At 39.9% G+C, this 20,188-nt stretch overlaps 2 protein-coding genes across 9 annotated transcripts; both read right to left on the reverse strand.

The window, feature by feature from the left end:
• Window positions 1–139: 139 nt before the first annotated feature.
• On the reverse strand, window positions 140–12,986 carry popdc2 (popeye domain containing 2). 3 transcript variants are annotated; one of them, XR_004557222.1, is made up of 4 exons: window positions 12,133–12,986; window positions 7,854–7,962; window positions 6,371–6,948; window positions 140–1,201 (listed from the first exon to the last, which is right to left on the reverse strand). XR_004557222.1 is itself a non-coding variant. In XM_034147463.1 (4 exons), the coding sequence occupies exons 1-4, from the start codon at window positions 12,618–12,620 to the stop codon at window positions 1,119–1,121; spliced, it is 1,113 nt and encodes a 370-aa protein (XP_034003354.1). In that variant the 5' UTR covers window positions 12,621–12,986; the 3' UTR covers window positions 140–1,118. The 3 variants fall into 3 exon arrangements, 2 of the variants coding, with proteins under 2 accessions (XP_034003354.1, XP_034003352.1); XM_034147463.1 differs by having other exon boundaries at window positions 6,516–6,948; XM_034147461.1 differs by having other exon boundaries at window positions 6,428–6,948.
• A 1,176-nt stretch (window positions 12,987–14,162) lies between these two features.
• Window positions 14,163–17,269, reverse strand: LOC117496103 (cytochrome c oxidase copper chaperone). Of its 6 annotated transcripts, none has more exons than XM_034147797.1 (4): window positions 17,160–17,269; window positions 15,972–16,103; window positions 15,781–15,885; window positions 14,163–14,376 (listed from the first exon to the last, which is right to left on the reverse strand). In XM_034147797.1, the coding sequence occupies exons 2-3, from the start codon at window positions 16,088–16,090 to the stop codon at window positions 15,801–15,803; spliced, it is 204 nt and encodes a 67-aa protein (XP_034003688.1). In that variant the 5' UTR covers window positions 16,091–16,103; window positions 17,160–17,269; the 3' UTR covers window positions 14,163–14,376; window positions 15,781–15,800. The 6 variants fall into 6 exon arrangements, with proteins under 6 accessions (XP_034003688.1, XP_034003687.1, XP_034003686.1 ...); XM_034147796.1 differs by having other exon boundaries at window positions 14,163–14,371; window positions 15,774–15,885; XM_034147795.1 differs by having other exon boundaries at window positions 14,163–14,375; window positions 15,774–15,885.
• Between the last annotated feature and the right edge of the window lie 2,919 nt (window positions 17,270–20,188).

Raw genomic sequence — 20,188 nt, forward strand, 5'->3', positions numbered from 1 at the left:
TCACAGAAAACAAACTACACTTTCACTGCACACGCAGGGCTTTATGGAGAAATCGTGGCCCCATGAAAATACTTTTAAAAAACGTTTTCATTTTAGTCCCATCTGTTTGTTTTTTTGTAGTCAATAACAGGACAAATTATATGATTCACAGTTTACATGTGTGTATTAAATACTCAGTTACAGAAAACACAAAACATGGTCTACAAGCATTGTAATATAAGAGGGTTTTCCTCTAGATGAATTTGGCATCAGATAAATAAACTAAAAGTGGAAAAAAATCTAAACTGCGAAGACGTTTCGTGTCTGAAAAGTTCCTGTGAAGTATGCAAAACATTTTCCAGACAATTTAAAAGGACAAAGAGTTGAGAAATGCATGCTGACTATTTCTAAACTGTTGTAACGGGTCAGATCCAGAAAATGTGACGTAACAAAGTTATAGTATTCTCTGTAACACTGAATATAAGTTGTGGGAAGAAATAAAAAAACATGAACAGTCAAATGTAATCACATGAAGTCAATGTCTTACCTTTATTGTTGGTAAGATGAACACTTAATACATCTGTTGAATTATCACAGAATACATTTCATATGCTGGTAACGTGAAAGCCATCCCTCTGTCCTCAGGTACATATATGAAAGTGTCATTAAGATGTATTAAATGTCAGCATGTCTCTTCTTTTTTTTGTTGAGAACTGTGACAAGTGTATTGGTTCACTTGGTGTTTACAAAAATCTATAATAACATCTTTGCTCATTGAAATGCTGAAATATCTATATTTTCTAATTGAATACATGTGGTGGGTCCCCCTGCTTCTAAGATTTTAAGGCAGATTTGGTGGCATTAATGCTTCTTCAGAGGCTTTAAATCATGACCAGATGACACAAAGAACTTACAAATTGTGGACATAACATACATTTAAGTTATTATGGTGATGAATATCAGCTTTCCACAAGTATTGATTGGTAAAAGATATCAATATTATCCTTATCACTCAGGCTGTAAATGAAATAGAGAGAAGGAAGGTCTTCTCTGTGCTCAGGCCTGATGATGTGAACTGAGGTGAGGGAGGAGGAGACTCACTGCTGATGATGATAAAGTGTTTCCAGGAGAAACTGCTCTCACAGTTTGGGAGTCTCGGTGGGAGCCAGCGGCGCTCTGCCCCTCAGGAATCGAGGTGGAAGTTTCCCGTTACCATCCCCGCCTGCAGAGACAACATCCAAGCTTCTGTTAGGATCTCATGGTCACAAAACAAACTTTACATTTCATTTAGCTGACACTTCTATCCAAAGCGACTTCAAATAAGTTGGATCAACCATGAAGATGTGCTGCGGTGTCACTTCAAAACTAGATAGAAACTTCAAAACATGGCAAATTGCAATCAGTGTCTTCATCTTCTACTAAATACATGTACATTTAATACCATTCATTCATTACCATTTTGAGGTACTTTAAAGGGGACCTATCATGCAAAATGCACTTTTGTACGTCTTTTATACATGAATATGTGTCCCCGGTGTTCCAGGGAACTCACCAAGTGTCAGAAAACACAACCCTCTCTATTTTCCTCCATACCCAAATCTCTAAAAAAGGGGCTGCAATGGATCTGATAAAAACTGATCCAGATTTGAACACTGTCCTGACGTCAGGACGGTGGCGCTACGGCTATTGGGCCAACTCCACCAATCAGGAGGAGACAGCCACGGCCATTGCCGTTCGAAAGCGCTGGAGACGCTGTAGTACATATGCCAGGCCTGTAGGTGGTGCTGTTCTCACAGAATCAGCCCTTGCAGAAACAGGGCTAAAAAAGTGCAAATTGAGCGAAATGAGGCATGGCTAAAATGCATGATCTGTTTGGTATTTTGAAAAAAAATATATATAAATATGCCTTATATAGGTATGGTCCTACACTATATTATTCAAATATAGCATGATAGGTCCACTTTAACTGTTGTTGATTACTCCACTTTCCACTCCACTTCATTTTTATTGCAGAGGTAAAAATATACTTTTTACTCCACTACATTTATCTGACAGCTGGAGTTAATTTGCAGCTTCAAATGTTAAAAAACAAGGCATTGTATACATTTATAAAACGTGATACTGTACTGCAATTTAAACTATCCAACAGTACTATTGTGCTTGACCTCTAGCTACAATATATAGGCAGAATAGTCACTTTCAGAGACTTATCAAACCCTACCAATTAATGTTACTTGGAGTGCATGTTGCTGTTACTACTGTACATTTGTAAACACTTTCAATAAGAGATTTCACTAAAGTTAAACATATGACTACTTGTCCCGCTACATCTCAAGCTGTCCCTCCTTCATTAAAGCCGCCCAACAAACCAAACCCTTCTCTGACCCCCCAGCTCTGAAATGTGATTCTCCACCTGTGATTGGACGAGGGCTGTTTTTGGGATAGTGGGCCGGCAGGGGGGGGGGGGGGTGAAGCGGGGTGAACAGATGAGCAGACAGACAGCCAAATTGCGGCCGGGCACACTGGATTAATAGCTTTCTTTTGGACATTTCCCAGCTGTAATCCTTCTGATAAGAACACAGCTGCTGACCTGTCGACCTCTCTGCTCTTACAACCTAATAAATTGTACCTTTTAACGCACACACACACACACACACAGACACACACACACACACACACACACACACACACACACACACACACACACACACATTTTGTTACTTCAGATAATACATTTTCATGCCCTTGATTTCCAGTACAAATCAAGTATCCCCAAATGAGTTGATTGGGCGAAGAGGTTGCCAAAGCCAAGAGTGAAGCACCGCTAGCTGGTGAGGATGGCCCAATTCCAATCCACCCCCTACACACTACCCCTCCGTTCGCGTGGAGGGTCCGCCACATTAAGTGCTGTTCCAAACCAACGAGTGTGGAGCATGGATGTATAATAAGAACTGGATACAGCGTCGGAGGCGGGGTCTCGTTCTTTCCTATGAGAGCTGCTCATTGGCGCATGAGGACAAAATGGCCCAACTTTTGAGAGAGCGAAACGTCACAGATTACCCATCATGCCTAGCTGTCAGAGCAGAAGAACCCGTATGTGCCAAGCCCCCAGGAAGTGCGCCGGACTCAGATGAAAATATTCGTGCTGGCCAAACGGCGGTACTACACTTCCTTTTGGTTGCCAGGCCCGGAAACACTTTTTCCCATTGACTTACATGGGGAAAGAGTGGTCTGTAAATCGTTGGATAATTTTTTTTAAACTAAATAAACTACCCAGTATGAACACTTGTATAGCCCTTATTAAAAACATTCGTTCCTCAAGTTGTAAAAATGTGCTAATAACGTTATTCTGTGAGTTATTTCCCTCTGCATTATGAACGCGCATCTAACCCACGGGACCGCGCCGCCCGGCACGTTCATGTTACGTGTTCAGCACTACATGCGTTTATCTTTACCCATGGATGCACAATAAGAACGGACCCATATCGCCTTACTGCCAGCCCACGGAGCTGTAATAATGGATATATTGCACATGTTTGCTGTAATTCATCATTTGTAAAATATTATACTACATGGGCTGTATGATTAAATCTTGTACCGTAAATATTGTATTAAATAAAGTTAATATTACCGACGTAGATTAACGTCCCTGTAGCTTCTTATTGCACTAAGAAGCTTATTGCACTGTATATATATATACATATATATATATATATATATACAGTGCAATAATTCTTTCATGCTAAATGAAGCTCTGTTGCTTGGATATCACTAGATCCTGTTACAGCGTAATATAAAAGTACATAACGATTGATGTGTAAATTAGCATAATTACTAGCTAACCGCTAGCTGCTAACTGCCGCCTCGTTAATATCAAATCTATCATAATAACAAACCATTACCATGCTGTCATGAACGTGCGGTGCTGTTACGTGTACGCAAATTGACGTGCTTGATGTGAACGAGCATTTTGGGGGGCATGGTTAAAGTTGCGCATGCGCTATGAGCGCACATACGGGTACTTCTCAGGCATGCTGGGTAATCTGTGACGTTTCGCTCTCTCAAAAGTTGGGCCATTTTATCATCATGCGCGAATGAGCAACTCTCATAGGAATGAATGAGGCCCCGCCTCCCACGCTGTATCCAGTTCTTATTATACATCCATGGTATGTGCGCTCACAGAGCATACACCCCTTGAGCCCCGCCCCCCGAGCTCCCACTCTCGGCTCAGTAGAATGAATGGAGACAGAAAACTAGATTCGGCTTTTAGTGCATTTTACAACTTTAAGGACCTAATGATTATAATAAGTGCTATAAAATAGTTCATACTGGGTAGTTTATTTAGTTTTTAAAAAAGTATCCGCTGATTTACAGACGTCTCTTTCCCAATGTTAGTCAATGGGGAAAAGTCTTTCTGGGCCCAGTGACGTCACGGACGTAGTAGTACCGCCGTTTGGACACAACAGATATTTTCATCAGAGTGAATTTAAAAGATAATTTTGAAAGTCAAAAAAAATAAAATGTGTCGTAAAACTGTGAAGTAACACATTTTTTTGTGTGAAACGCTCAATGAACTACATCTCTGGTCTCGCACACGTCACCAACACCAAGACGGCCGTCACGTTGGCATATTTCACCTCTTTCTTTCAGAATAAGGCGAAAAGTATTAAAAGAGGTGAAAATCACTTCAAGTCTGGGCCTGTTGAGAGCTGTACATACACACAAGGGGAGTTAGTCGGTTCCGTAAGAGCCAGCAAAAGACCGGCTTTACAAGGTTTCGGTGAGTAACACGAGTGTAATGTGTAACGTTAATGACATCACTTACGCGACTCTGGGATTTGTAGTCTTTCTAGTTGCGTATTTTTCATAGTCTTATATTTCAACAGTTTTACGACAAACTGTGACTTTTTTTTACATGGAAATTATTTTTTAAGATTGACAAACATCATATGTGTAATTCGTGGCACAATTCAAACGGGATCGAAAGATAATCTTTCTCTCCCCGTTGACTTCAATACATAATTTTTCCGAAATAAGGTCCCATGGGTCGAAAGTAGAAGGGAGGGACTTCGCCTCTCTATCCAGTTCTTATTATACATCCATGGGGTGTTTCTCAATCTCGAGTAAAGCTGCTCCAGAGCCACTATTTCAAGCATACTACGTCATCGAGTGCCGCCGAAGGACTGTTCCAATGTCCAGCATACTTGGAATTCTACCGAGCCCGGCGTACTTCGTAGCGAGAAATTTCGAGGCTGCACATGTGTAGACTCCGCGGTCTTAAAATCCCCACAATGCTTTGCGCACGGACCAATTTCCCCAAATCTGTGGCGGAAAATGTAAGACGGGGCCTCTCATATGACGCACACCTGCACACTTGCTAGCCTGTTCCACTCTTTGTTTTCCGAATGCCAGGAAGTATTCTTGCCTCACTTCTGAAGCAAGTGACTCGGAAGACATGTGCTACCAAGCAAGCGTACTCGACATTGAGAAACACCCATGGTCTGCATCGGTGCTGACTTCACGTGCTGCCCTACCTGACCGGACTCAATGCTGTGCGTGCCCGTCAGGAAACAAGCTGTTTACTAACAGTTCCTGCAAACATTCACTGATAAATTGCGATGTTAACAACCTCATGATAACCTCATATTTTTTAAACTTAGGATCATACCTGTGTTTAGTCATACCTATGCATTTTATTATAAAGTTGTGTATATTTACAGATTGTTGCAAAAACTAAGAAGCTTAGAAACATCAGGTTTAAAACTAAAAGAGCTTTACAAAAAAGTAACACAATTAAAGATGTTTGGAGTTTTATTTGAGTTATTAATTTACATTTTTTTGTCAAAGAGATGCTGATTTGAAACCGTTGTTACATACAGTTACGGCATTTCCTGTTTCTGCCAGAGAGAGGGGAGTTTGTCCCAAAGCTTGCCGCTGTATTTACTCCCTCCATCTGACAGGAGGGAGCCTCATTGAGCTGCGACTGTCACTCCGTCACGGAGTGGGAGTGGGTAGGGTGTGATTTGGAATTGGGCCGATATCAGTGCAACAAGCCCAGTGCATTGTGGTTGTTGTAGTTTTTTAACTAAACTTTAAACGTAGCTCTTTTCTACTCTTCTGGATGTGCATTCCCAATTTTACAAATGGTTTCTAATAAACATACGGCCCTGTTTTAGGAAAAAAAATTCCAGCAGTTTAATACTTGAATGAATTTAGCCATTCTCCGCTATTGCATTTAGGGTTATTTCTGTAAAGTACCCATATTACTACTGTTCTTTTTTACTAGTGTTCGTTTCACTTTGAAGCCGGGTTAGTAAGAAATGTGCACTGCAAACCCCCCACGCACACACTAAGCATGCACCCCATGTCTCCGTGCAGGTGAGGTACTTACATGTAGCTTAAGTGGTGACCCAGTGTGTTAGCCGCAGCCCCCTCCATGCCCCTCTACCTCAAATAATCCCTCTCACTGCCATAATCCGTTAAGGAGCCTGCCACATCGGCAAAATCCTCCAGGACCAGGCTGGTGGAGTCCTCACCGGTGGGCAGCTCGGGGTCTGACGCCCAGGGGATGTGATGGCGGTCGTTCAGGGGGTTCTGGGGGTCTTCCAGGTGGGGGGTTCTTGGTCCCTGCAGGCTGGGCTGAAACTCGTCTGGATCTGAGGTCTCTGAGGTCTGATAGGTCGGTGCTGGGTCTTCTCCCTGATGATGAAGATGCTCTTTGACCTCGCTGCCCTCGCTGCTCTGAGAGGAAGGGGCCAACACGTGGTAGAGGCTGGGCAGGCGGATGTCCAGCAGCACGCCGCACTTGATGTATAGCTTGTCGTTGAGGTTGTAGAGCTTCTCGGCGATGTCGTGGCCCAGCATGACGGAGAACACGCGGGAGATATAGCGATGCTTCGACATCAAGAGGTAGAGGCGACGGCGACGCCACGATATGTAGCGAGAGTCTTCTTCTGCTGTCATCGTCACCTGGGGAGCATTAATGAAAGACATTAATATCAAAGAGTTAAAGGCACCTAGTGGGGTTTTTGACTACTAGCAGCTGGATTGAGCAGCATGTTAAGCTAGCAAACATGGACGTTAACATTGTCAAATTTTGATTAACCTATGTTTTAAAAAGCGAATTTAACACAAATTTGCACCCTTGTGGAGAGTTAGCTCCAAAGGTTGATACTACTTAACTGTCATTTACTAGATAAAACTAGAGCCAACAGTTGGTTAGCTTAGCTTAGCATGAAGACTGAAAGCTGCTAGGTTTAGTCCAAACTTTAGACCTGTTTAAGTGTACTAGAATTTAAATAGTAAACTAGCTAACAGCCCTTATTAACAAAAAATGTTAACACGAAAAAGACCTTAAGGCCACACTCAATTAATTGTTAGGGTTCATTCATGCTGTACCAACAACACAGAATATTCCCAGCCAAAAAATAAAAAAGCCAAGCAATTAACTATTTTCAGAATCTCAAATGTGTGTTTTTTAAGCTTTTCTTTGTAATTTAGTGGTAATATAAGTATGTTTGGGTTTTTTAGACTGTTTATCTGATTAAAGACTAGAGAGTAAACAGCTGATTTATTGATAAGGCCGATAACAGTTAAATGCAGCCATGTTTCCAGTTGTAGCCTACACCTCATTAATTAAAAATAAGCATAGCCTTTCTGTTTGAAAACCCTGACAACTAACCCTCGAAGAACCTCAAGCAACAGGATATGTGAATGGTAGAAGACAATTGCTTTGTTCATCTTATCAGTCATACACTGAGTCCGATATAACAAAAGACAACTTGATATCCACGTCTTTGTTTCTTGTTCCAAATCCTTCAATTACTGCCACATTCTAGATTTACAAACCCTCAAGTAAAGTAAACTTCCTGTACCTGAAACTTTCCCTCCTCGTTTGGTCTGAGAGACTCCCACTCTGGAGAGTCGAGGAACTGGTGGCGGTGGATGTAGTGCAGGAACTGACCCTCCAAAGATACATTGATCCTGAGGGAGAGAGACAGAGACAGAAAGAAGGTTTAAAAGACAGAAGGGATTAGGAAGTAATAATGAAAGTTGAGGTCACTTTGCAAGTAAATCTTGGAATAAATATATCTGCCAAGGCCACTTCACTGAAGACTGCAGAGTTATTTAAGCTTACAGTGGCTGAAAGTAACTAAGTTCATTTAGTAAAGTGCTATATTGACATTCTTGTACTTTACTATTTCCATGAAATACAATTTTATACTTTTATTCCAACTTTTGTGGAGGCAGACATTGTTTTCTTTTAACTTCACTACATGTATTTGACACTTAAACATTACAACTAACATATGATTCTGCCAAGATAAGGACATTGGGACATTCCTACCGCTGAAGGAAGTTTTATTTAATAAAAGAATAACTTCCGCAGAGTGAGATAATCCAGCACACTGAACATCAGCCTTCATGCATTACGTCATTAATGTGAGGCGAACATCAGTGAGAAAACGATCTGCTTCATGTCAATCACCTGACATCTACAGGAAAAAAGTCAATTATTCTTAAAAATAAAGCATTCTTTTTTTATTAAAGAGATGATAGCTAGATTTAATGTGTGACTGACAGCTACAATGGATAAGTCAATGACAAGTCTAACTGCAAGTCACTGTAAACTATGCAATACAAAACCACAGTGTAGAAATACTCTGTCAACACTTAAAGGTGGGGTATGTCATTTTGGAGAAACCAGCTCGAGTGTGCTAGAATTTGAAAGTACACAACCGGAAAAAATCTGCCCCTTCCTTCAGACTTCCTTACAGAGCCCCTCCTCCAACGCACACGAACGTGCACATGACCAATGAGGGCACGAGATAAGTTTGTGCACAGATGGAAGGCTGACAGGCAGGTAGGCCATCCAGTTATTTTAGCCGGGCCGGCTCAGATGATTGGTCGTGCTTTTTACAGCGCCACGGCTTCCACAGATGAAGGTTTTTTATGGATTTATTGTCAAAGCATTTAATGTATTCATTGCTATCGGGATGTTAAGAGCATTCCATGGAATATAACAAAAAGTGTTTCTGAAATAAATTACATACCCCACCTTTAAAGTCTTTGGTAAATTGACTTATTTTCCACCACTGCTACAAACTAATAAAGGAAATCTAAAATGCAAAAGATCATAAATAGGGTATTCTGTAATAAGAGGAATGCTCAAGTGTTTCTTCACTATTTATAGTCTTTCTTTGTGGAAAAATCTTTATTTAGACTCTTCACAACAACGGGTGTTAATTAACAGCTATCACCCCAAATAGCACTTCTCTCTACAAGGATTTGTAGACTCTGGTGCTATAAATGTGCTGCAGAGACTGTAGGCTACTTTGTTGTATGTATCCTAAAGCATGTTATTTCTGCAGTTTCATACAGTATATGACCTATTTTCTTTCTACTCATTTACTCCCAACAACTTTTTTACCACACAAAAGGAAGGCTGAGTTGAAGGGATGTAAGCAATAATGGCGCTATTGAATGTAAGTACTTGAATTATCTTGAGTAACCCAGATTTCCAGGAAGAAATTGCTGTTGAGTTTTTGAAACTGTTTTGCGCTGTGTGCATATGTTAAATTATATTAAAGAGGCCTTTTTATGCTGATGTTCAGGTTTATATTTGTATGTAGTGTCTCTACTGTGACATGTCTCCAGGCTTTAATGTTCAAAAAGCTCTTTATTTTTCTCATACTGCCTGTGCTGCACCACCTCTTTTCACCCTCTGTCTGAAACCAGAGCCCAGTCTGCTCTGATTGGTTGGCTGGCCCGGCTCTGTTGTGATTGGTCAACCGCTTAGAGATGTCCCACCCCCTTAGCCTATCATGTACAATGTGTAGGAGCGCTAGCTAATAGCTTGATTGTTACATAGTGATGTCACTTTGTGTGGCCATGTACAGTATACCAAACAGGAGACTGGACAGTGAAACTAAGAACAAATGTTGACTACATATCAGTAATGACTTTAAATCTATTTACAAAATAAATGAGTTTGAACATGAACAAAGTAACACAAATTATGATATGCGTTTATGTTTGTGTTGTTTTTTGTACACTAAACTGTGAGCAGCATGGCCAATTGTTCTATGTTTTTTAAAGAGAAGCATTCTGCATCCACTCCGTTCCTAAAGTACAAAGATATCATTTAACCAGCCGGCAGAGAGCAGAGGGACGACACAGTGGTGAGTCACTGCCAAAAATACTCTGTTTACAACATTTCTCTTGTGCCGGCTCCAGGACTGTGAAATCTAATGCAGCTCTACTTTGAGGATGTTTGGATGAAGAGGATACATTTCCTGTGACGGTCACACTCTGCCAACTGCATGAAAGAGTCCAAAAAGAGGCTAGTTCTGCAATAGTCAGTAAAATAGAAGATTTCCTAAAAACAGTAGGAAGTAGGATAAATTAAGACTAAGAAGTACTACAGTGTACACATATATATTGTGCAAAATTATTATAAATACACCCTTTTGTCTGTTAATTGGAGTGACACTAAAACCTGCAACAACAACTAATAGCTGTGTCTAAAAAATGGCAAAGTAATACAAGTCTTCCTTATTAAAAAGGTTAAATAAAATACCCAATAACTACTTTGGGAAGCTTTTAGTTTGTACGTTTCTTTGAGTGTTTGGAAAAGGAGATGCTAAGAGGTTTAAAAGTGCAATTTTGGGATACTTGAGTATTTCCATTTACCGCTGCTTCAACTCCATTATATCTAAGAGGGGAATCATTTACTTTTTGCTACACTGCATTTATCTGACAACGAGGGTTGGACCTGTACTTTACTTACAAAATATAGTCATCTTGTTAATGCATGAAGAAGAAATTGTTCATAGGTACATTCATTATAATTTAATATAAATATGCGTTCTATTTTGACAATTAGAAGCAACGTAGCAAAGAAAATGTTTTTTGCACGGTTTAACTTGTCACCTTGGTGCACTGTGACATCTCTGATAGGTGTGGTACTTTGATTTAAAACACTTTAAATTACCAATGCAAATTATTTATTGTTATCAGCAGTTCTCCACTTTAGCTTATCGGAGCGTTTTAGCATCTTGCAACTTATTGTTTTGTTATGACAAGCACAACTTTACTGATTAGTTTTACTCTCACTCTAAAATGTTATTTAAAGAAACCTGTACACTATCAGCTCAGCAGCAAACAGCAGACAGACACAGTTTAAGATTAGCTGGTGAACAAAGTGACGCAAATAACATCTCAAGAGAGTTGGTGGAGACCAAAAACAGAGCTAAAAGAAACTGAATATTTGGCTTAAAATCATAGAGTAGCATAAACCATCCTTTTAAAATGTTATGAGGCCATTAAATTACTATTATCAGTTGGTTTCACTACCATTGTAATGTATCAAGGGGCAAACTGCACCCACCAGCAGGCCAGAAGGTGCATGAGAAACATTATGAAAGGGTCGCAGTTTTGTCAGGTTTCACTTTTAGTTACACTACACTAGGGTAAGGCGCCAAAACTACGTGGTTGGTCCTAGGAAAAGATCATGGTTCAGGTTCAAATAAGTGCAAAACTAGTCATGTAACTTATCTTATGTATGGGAGGTCTGTTAAAATAACTCAACGTTGACTTCTTCACACAAACTCTGGTCTCATGGGTTAAAAGTAATGTATTGTTAAGAATTTGTATCAGTCTTCATACTATGTCAATCACCAACATTCCTTCTTTGGTCCATTTACATTTACTACAGCCGTCCTTTGATTACACCGTCCTGTGATTATATCAGTAAGCAACCAACTGAATGTATTATAACAGCCTGAACCTACTTGTACGTGTAGGCCTCTGCTAACCAGATAACTGATAACAGCCATTTAAAGGACTGCATCATTCGAAGTAGGTGCTTAACAACACCTCCAAATGAATGCTAATGTCTGCCAGATGTAAGTAAGCAACTGTTTGCCAACACGTTCACTGTGTCAAAGTTGATAGAACTGATTTTGTGGTAAAAGCTTGTTTCCACTGCCTGTATCTAGCAAAAAAACGTTATTGTAGGTTTAAGAAGTAGTGTTTTTTACATGTGTGGTGTTGCTACTTTTAATCAAGTGTTGTATTATGGTAGGGACATGTCTGGTGGTTTGCATTATGTAGTACAGGTGTGTAACACGTAATTCCCATATGCACACACACCTCCCAGACAGCAGAAAAGAGAGCTGGTCGATGGGCGTCTTTCCCTCCACAGCGTACGTCTCTCCTGCTTTCAGATCCACCACCTTGCTCTCAAAGACGCCTGCGATCTCCTGGAACACCTGGACGGGCACGCCCAGCGGCAGGTACACCGCCTGGTAGAGGGAGGTCATCTCCTCGCTGCGTATCCCCTCCTGGTGCAGCCGGTACAGCAGGTGGCAGATCTGACCCAGGCAAGCCAGCAGCAGGAGGAGGTTCCAGGTGAAAACATCCAGGCCGCACATCGTCATCCAGCCCCACAGGGTCAGGCACCCGAAGGCTGGAGTCAGGAAGCCGAAGATGAAGAGGCACCCGTAGGCCCCGCTGCCCCCCATGTAGCCCAGGACCAGCATGGTGTTGCCCAAATGGTAGATGGCTCCCTCTGTGTTGTTGGTCCAGCCATCGCAGAGAGGAGGGAAGAACAAGCTCTCCAGCAGAGTCAAGTTGCTCATGTTTGTCTTCAAAATGACAAGCTGAGGAGAGGCTTCTGATGCACCAAACTAAAACAGTAAATTCAACTTCTCGTTCAATGAACTGTGGTGCTATTTATGTCCCGTCAACATGTACAAGTAGATGTTTTGTTTGTGGAAAAAAAAAAAATGCCGACAGGAGAATGTCAGAAGTTTGTTCCCTTGGCGTGCCGTGGAAAATTCCTCAATGTGAAGAAGTTCTCACGGCTCTGTTATCGAAACACAGCTGGAATGGGTTTCTTCTTCTTCTCTCATTATCCCTTCCTCTCCTCAGTCTTTCCCTCCCGAGTCTTCCTGTCGTCTCCCTCGCTCTGGCTATTTCTTTCAGCCACCGGCCTGCAATGTCGAGCCAACAGCTGGAAGAGAAGGGATAAGGGAGGGTGGGCGTTGATATGGGCCCTAGAAGGATAACCATGTTTGGAATTGAAACCCAAGGAGGAGAGTGGTGGACAGAAAGCAGGCCTGCTACTTAACATAACAGAACGAGAGGGAGAGAGAGGCAGGAAGCGGGAGAGAGGACAGGGAATATAACAAATATCTGTGACAGGGATTCAGTGGTACATAAAAAAAAAAACAGTTCTTACTTTGCCTAAACTTTGTGAGCCCAGTGTTCTGTGAGGAGTGCAGCTCGGAGCATATTTCGAGACACGGAAAAAAGTAGGATGACTGCACAGGTCAGATATCAGGTGGGCCTATAAACACCCTCACATATCAGGCTCTGCTCTCAGCCAGGACCACTCCCCTCTTTTAAATACATACATTTGAAATTCAGCAAACAACTTTTTAAAGAGGCCCCATTATTCTTTTTGGGTTATTCCCTTTCCTGTAGTGTGTTGTATAGGTTTGTGTGCATGTAAATGGTCTGCAAAGGCTAAAATCCCCAATTCCCACTCACTACCCCCTGCCTGAAACTATGTTTGTTTACTTCCATAACATGTAACACTTGTGCTTCTATTGTCTAGCGCTCCAACACATCGTACTTGATAGGCTTAGGGACGGGACATCTCTTGACCAATCACAGAGCTGGCCAGCTAACCAAAGCAGACTGGGCTCTGGTTTCAAACAGAGGGTGAAAAGGTGTCAAGTGTCAGTGTCAAAACAGTTTGACAAGTAGACAAAATGATCTAGAATACTTAATACCCTAACCCTACTAGAAAGCTTAACAATTCAAGGTAAATAAAATTACCGTTGCAATACATTGACTGGCATTAAGAGGATAAACAGTTACTGTAAACACGACTGCAGAGTTGCTGTAGCTTAGCATTTCCAGCTGGATTTTTGGAAGTGTCCAACTAGATGTCCACTATCAGGCACACTTCAGCAACACTGACCCACTACAGGGGAAGAATGCAGATATGCCAAGTATTGACTTTACAGGGGCAGAAGTTATTTTAGGCCTAAATGCATACCGGGGACAGCAACTGTGGGGGGGGGGAAGCTTTCACTGAGAGAAAGGAATGCCAATACAGAAACCAAGAATACATTTGTAAGTGCATTAAATCTACATTAAAACATGACAACCCGTCTTGTTGCATAGGACTTTTATTCAACATATAGAAATGTAGACAATCAGACATTTTTCAAATTCAGAAAACTGTTTAAAAAACTATCAGAGAAAGACAATCGAGCCAGCAGAGCTGAAGTGCAGCGTCACATTTCCCTTCCAGTCGAGGTATAAATAAGGAGGGGGTGGGAAAGAAGAGGGGAACACCCAGGGTCGTCTTGCACAGCAACACACTGCAGGAGAAAAAACAGAAGAGCTATGATTAAAAGCATAAATAAATTGTTTGCAAATGTATAAAAGACTTATAATAAACCCTGAGATCAGAGCAAACACAGGCCTGGTTGTACATTCAGTGAAAAACATGTTTAATGATTTAGCCGTGTAGCATAATTTCTAAGTAGTATTTCATATGTCTTCCAGCCTAGTGCTTCAACGTTCTCCATTTCACAAGAGCGAGTGAACATAAACGCGATGCCAGACTGCCAATTGAGCTGCTGAAACGTGACCCGAGCCGCACGGCTGCAGGCATGTTTCATGTGTGGTCACGCAAGCACACAAGACAGTTGCTCCACCCCTCCTCCCCCCTTTCATCCTCACACACTTCGCAGCACACTCATTACATGATTCTCTAGTTTGACACTGCAGTACGTGCAAAACAATGGAAGAAATCAGCATTAGCCAGGAGACACAGAAAGAGGAAACTTGACACTGTAAAGCCTAGTGAATACAAATGGCTTCATTACTGCCAATATTTGGAGTTAATTAAATTAAGTTGGGCATTTACATGGTTCACAAAATGGCAGATGCTCACTTACACCAGACTGATTTGATTCAAGTTGACCTAAGGTTATCAAGCTACATTTGGCAGCAGTGTGCCATCAGTACAGTCTAATACAACAAAAAACAGACTGTACAAGTTCAATTGGGTATATTTTTGAGGCATCTAATGAAATGGAGACAATATATAAAGTGTAGAGGTCACACAGAGCAAAACGCTGAATTATTTATAATTGTATCTTTTAGATTTACCAAACCTTGCGTTCACGGTGTGCATCAAAGCCATGATTCACTTTTAAGTTTGCATTTATTTTTCAGACTTTGAGCAGCCAGTTTTACACAAATGAGGTCAGGTTGTTTTGAAGGCCTAATATGGCCTGCAGGAAGTCTCATTAGTATCATAACAAAAAGGTAATTGAGGGTGAACCGTTCATTACATGCAGCATTTCGCACTACTGCAAATATTTCCATGCTACTTTTAGCCATACTGCTGTGTCTTAAGAACAGAAAACACCCTCCATGTTATGTCCTACTTGTAATGTATGTGAGCCATGTCCTTGTCCTTTTGTCTTTTGAAAATGTTTAATAAAATATAAATGTTAAAAAAAAGAGAACAGAAAACACAATTGACTCTGGACATTTGTGGTGAATGTTCCCACATAAAAGGACATGTATTCCACCTGACAACACTAATCATTTCTCAAATTGTACTCGATTATAATGACTGCACTGGTGTTCTAGTCTGTCTTGAACACAAAAGATGAATCGTGACAGCTCAGGGTTACAAATGGCCCAGCAGGAAGAAATTATACTTGCAAATAAGTTGATAGAACAACATGCAGTTTGATGCTTACCACACACACACACACAAAATAGAGTAGTTATATCTTGAATCCAAGAGCCCTCATGCAGTCCTTGTGTGCATCGATCAGCTCTGTGCAGCTTTCCGCTCCCTTCTCAATGATGCTGGAAATTAAAAAAAAAAACTGAAATTAAGAAATGTTTTGTTACAGAGAGAGAGAAGCAGTTTCATTCTTTGGACAGTTACTTACCAAGCATCTCTGACTTGCTTAGTCTCTGGACAAGCACAGCATGCCTTCAGAGGCTTCTTCTGCTCAGGGGCCTCGATCACAGCAGGAGCCTCCAGGCTGGCAGCAGACACGGTCGACATCTTCAGGCTGAAACTATAAATGTATAGTTATCAGATGCTTTTAATACCTCGGGCAGCAGACTTGAAACGAAGGCACTGACATTAGAGAACAGTGTTTTCACTTTGATGTTGTTCCTGGGGCTACAACTAGTTTCTAAAGAAAACAGACAAGCCCTGATCAACTCACAGAGGCTGACCTTCAGGATAGGGAGAAGGAGCTAAAGGCCTTTGATCCAAATCTAAAGTTTGACATTTGATAGAAAAACAGCTGTAAATAAATGTTTAGCCACAATAAAATGGTCTTGGACAAGTGTAATGTTACATACAAACCAAATAAAGTATGCAAGGTCTTCCTGTACAAAAGTGGGGAATTTATTTACACATTTAAATTCAGTGAGTGAATTGTATTGCTGAATCAGTTAAGACAGAAGGTTGGACATAAACTATTTTATCAAAAGTGTTGAACACATAATAAAGTTGCTCCTATCTCCGTTTAAACCATTGCAGGGCTGCATATTACTTAAGTTTTGCAATTTATGTAAAGCATAGTGAGAACCAGGAACTAGGAAATATTTAGCATTTAAACTGAAGCAACCAACAATTCAAATTATAAACCCATCCACCAAGAAAAGTACAGAGCAAGACTATGCACTCTGCTTAACTAGTATTTGGAAGAACAACAAAAAGGGATTTAAAACAAAATGTAGGCAATGATAATAATGTTTGAAAGCCTAGTGACACTGAAGGGTTGGCCTGATGTAACGTTAGCTTAGATGACAGCATCGGCACAAATGCAGCACACAAAACGAGCATTTTGAAATGATAAAAAACCTCTATGATGCGTTCAAGTAGAGGAAACACCTGGACAAAAACATCATGTGATTTGCTGTACATTAATGTTGCTAGCTTTAGCCACAGACAGCATAAAATGGCTTTAAGAGACATTGCATAACGTTCAGTTGCTAACGGCTGCGAACACACACGTTTATGTAATGCGGTGTCATGGCGGATAAATAATGCATTTAAGGTAACAGAAAGCGTAGTGTATAAGTTAAAACAGCAGCTGAGAGATCTTCGTTATGTTACTTACTTGTGTAAAGGCCGAAGGCTCAAGTTATCAGATGATTTCACCTTCAAAAAGAAAGTAACACGATGGTAGGAGACTCACGTGTTCGCTTTTTATACAAAGTCACGTGATTAAAACCGGCTGCAGAGGCTTCTGGGAAATGTAGTAATTATTCTGTCACAACGGCTGGAAGAGAGCAAAACATGCCTCGACTGAAGTCCAGAGCATATATGTTTTATATATATATACAAGGTACGTTTTTTAATATTACGTTTTATTGTGATTCCTTAAGAGAAATGCTGTTTTCTTGGCGCATAAAAGTTTATATTTGACCTTAATGAAAACAATTAAAAAAGTCAAATAATGTTAGCTTAAACTAAACTAGCTAAAACAAAACTAGCTTAAAGCTAACATTAATAAACTCAAGTTATTAATTTTTCAAACTGCTTTTTTTTTGGTGGAACTATTTCATATATTCATCCCTTTTTGAAAGTGAATCTTACATGTGCCACAGTTAATCACCAGTTTCCTTATTCTATTAAACATGATTCTCAAATTGGTTTAATTGGGTTGTAAAAAAGTGAACCTACAGTAAAGCTAATGTTGTAATTCTTTTTAACAAATGCTGGACAGGACATTACAATATAGTAGAAATAACCACAAAATAATTGTAGTCAAACAAAACATTTAATTTACAGTTTAAAAGACTACATCTGTACAACTCAATACAAATAAACAGAAATGACTTATGATGTTGATTTACAGAATTGATATCAAAATATGTAAATGTTTAAGTGCGTTTACATTGTTTTGATAGAAGAAACATATAAAGCACAATATGAGAGAATTAACATCAGCTACATAACATACATACTAGGGCTGCAGGATATATCATGTCGTGACGATAATTGCGTTATGCGCATGCGCGATATTCACATCGCGGGACGTGCGATTTAAAAAAAATTAAGATATCTTAAGATCCAGAAGTCCGTGACTAAAATCCTTCATCCGGTTAAATATTGTTAAAAAAATACCAATTGTATAGCATGAAAGTTCAAGAAAGGATGGATGGTCAATTCCTGTATTTTTTCATATCGCAATATATATCGCAGGGGAAGAAAATATCGCAATGTCAGTTTTTTCCAATATCGTGCAGCCCTAATAAATACTGCTGTTTTGCAGCTACTTTGGCATCCTGTGATGTAAAATGTATTTACTGGTGGGAAGAACATATACACTTCTGTGGCTTGGGAGTTTTTGAATATGAAAAATACTTATTACTGCCCTATAATACTGAAGAAATGTGTTTTTTCACATGTCTACTGGGTCTACAGTGCGTCAGTAAAGCAAAGCAGTGCGTAAGCAGGGACACTGAGTCACTTATTATAGTTTGAGGGCCAGCAGTGTGCTAGATAAATGAGCAGCTAAGCATATTATTCATTTTCTCCGTCCTGTGTGATGGATATGCACCTCCAATCGAAACCACAGTAGTTGAATCCATATAGTTTGGTACAAATGCTAATTATAAACGGGCAATGAAATACCTTTTATTTAACTCTTAGTTTTACCCGAACTCTCTTTTTGTTTTTGTGTTCTGTGTAGAAATCTGGCACCTGGAGAGGACCACGGTGAAAGTCCTGATCGTCTGCCATCTCCTCTTCCTGTGTGCATAAAGCAGCGCCAAGGAGAGAAAAAAGTGTAAGCACCCTTTGTCTATTTTTATTTAATCAGAGTAGGATATGTAGCTAATACAAAAACTCCCATTTACTGTATACTCTAACAAGCTTTGTTGGAACAGAGAACTTATAAGAAACAAAAAACTCCAAAACAATGTAAGGCAGTGCTCGAAAAAAAAGAAAAAAGTTACTGGATTGTGACAAGGACAAAGATAAAAGAGACTTTATTTTCATCTAGCTATACAGTACACAGGGCAGTACATAGAGGACTTACATTATGTTTCCCTGTCCTGGTGGAAAACAAAATAATGATCAAATTACCATAAAGTGCAAAACAACAGCATACGAAAACTGCTGAGAAACACATATAACGCAATATTAGAAAAATCTAAATATAATTAAAGTAGATACATGTGAAGTCATCTGAGGATATTTTTGTGGTAAGGAACAAAAAGTCCATATCTATGTTTTTTGCAAAGAACAAAGCAAAAAACAAACGTCAGTTATTTTGGTCCCACTTTACCGGATCAGCTATGTTCTTAAGAGACTTGAATATTGATTTATTGGTTTGAACACTTACATTGAGAGTATATCAATCTTTTTCTGACATGTGCTACCTCTTGTGGTCGTGCAAGTAAAAGCCAACACAGAATCATGACATATTTTTAACCAGGAGGACCACAATTGTTTCCTAACCTTACCAATGAGTGTTTTTGTCTCTTTGCTTAACCAGACCATAACTGTATCAGAAAACACTTCAATTCATAGTTTTTTAAAAGACCATGAAACAGTTGTTTAGGAAGGCAATGAGAACCAACCTTTTTATTAATTTGTTGTCATTCTGTGGTTGCAAATTGAGCAATGTACCTTGGATTTATTTGTAACAAGTACCTGAATGAAATCTAGAATAGATATGTTATACAACAATTTACTAAACCCCTTAATCCTCTTCAGCGTCACTATGGCCTGAAGACTATTTCACAAAGACTCTGTACGGAAAACAAAACCATGCTAGTGAATTTGATGTGAATATAAGTGGGATGCATTCGTGTAATGTTTTATAAATTAAAGATATCTTTGTGTCCCTCACAGTATGAGACACATCTCATGCACTAAACTTCCAGTAATGCACCTTGCATGCTCAGTTAATCCCTCCGTTAATCCTTGCCCCTACATCCTTCTATTTTCATTTTTCAAACATTGCTGCACTATCTATTTCAGGTTATGATCCTAAAATCAGGACGACAGCTACCATACATTTCATTACCATATTCTCAATAAATCAGTAGTTGCTCCTGAATAAAACATCAAAGAAATGGTAGAAATGTGGCCATCAAAACTTCACAGTCAAATTGACATCTTAAATGGTCTTGTTGT

The sequence above is a fragment of the Trematomus bernacchii genome, unplaced genomic scaffold, assembly GCF_902827165.1.
Source record: "Trematomus bernacchii unplaced genomic scaffold, fTreBer1.1, whole genome shotgun sequence".
NCBI classification, from domain to species: Eukaryota; Metazoa; Chordata; class Actinopteri; order Perciformes; family Nototheniidae; genus Trematomus; species Trematomus bernacchii.

Coding starts and splice junctions, on each gene's coding strand:
- popdc2 (XM_034147461.1), bottom strand. CDS start 12,620: ATGAGCAACTTGACTCTGCTGGAGAGCTTGTTCTTCCCTCCTCTCTGC. Junction 7,963..12,132: donor TCTTTTCTGCTGTCTGGGAG/GTGTGTGTGCAT, acceptor TCTCTCCCTCAG/GATCAATGTATCTTTGGAGG. Junction 6,949..7,853: donor ACGAGGAGGGAAAGTTTCAG/GTACAGGAAGTT, acceptor AATGCTCCCCAG/GTGACGATGACAGCAGAAGA.
- LOC117496103 (XM_034147797.1), bottom strand. CDS start 16,090: ATGTCGACCGTGTCTGCTGCCAGCCTGGAGGCTCCTGCTGTGATCGAG. Junction 15,886..15,971: donor AAGCAAGTCAGAGATGCTTG/GTAAGTAACTGT, acceptor TTTAATTTCCAG/CATCATTGAGAAGGGAGCGG.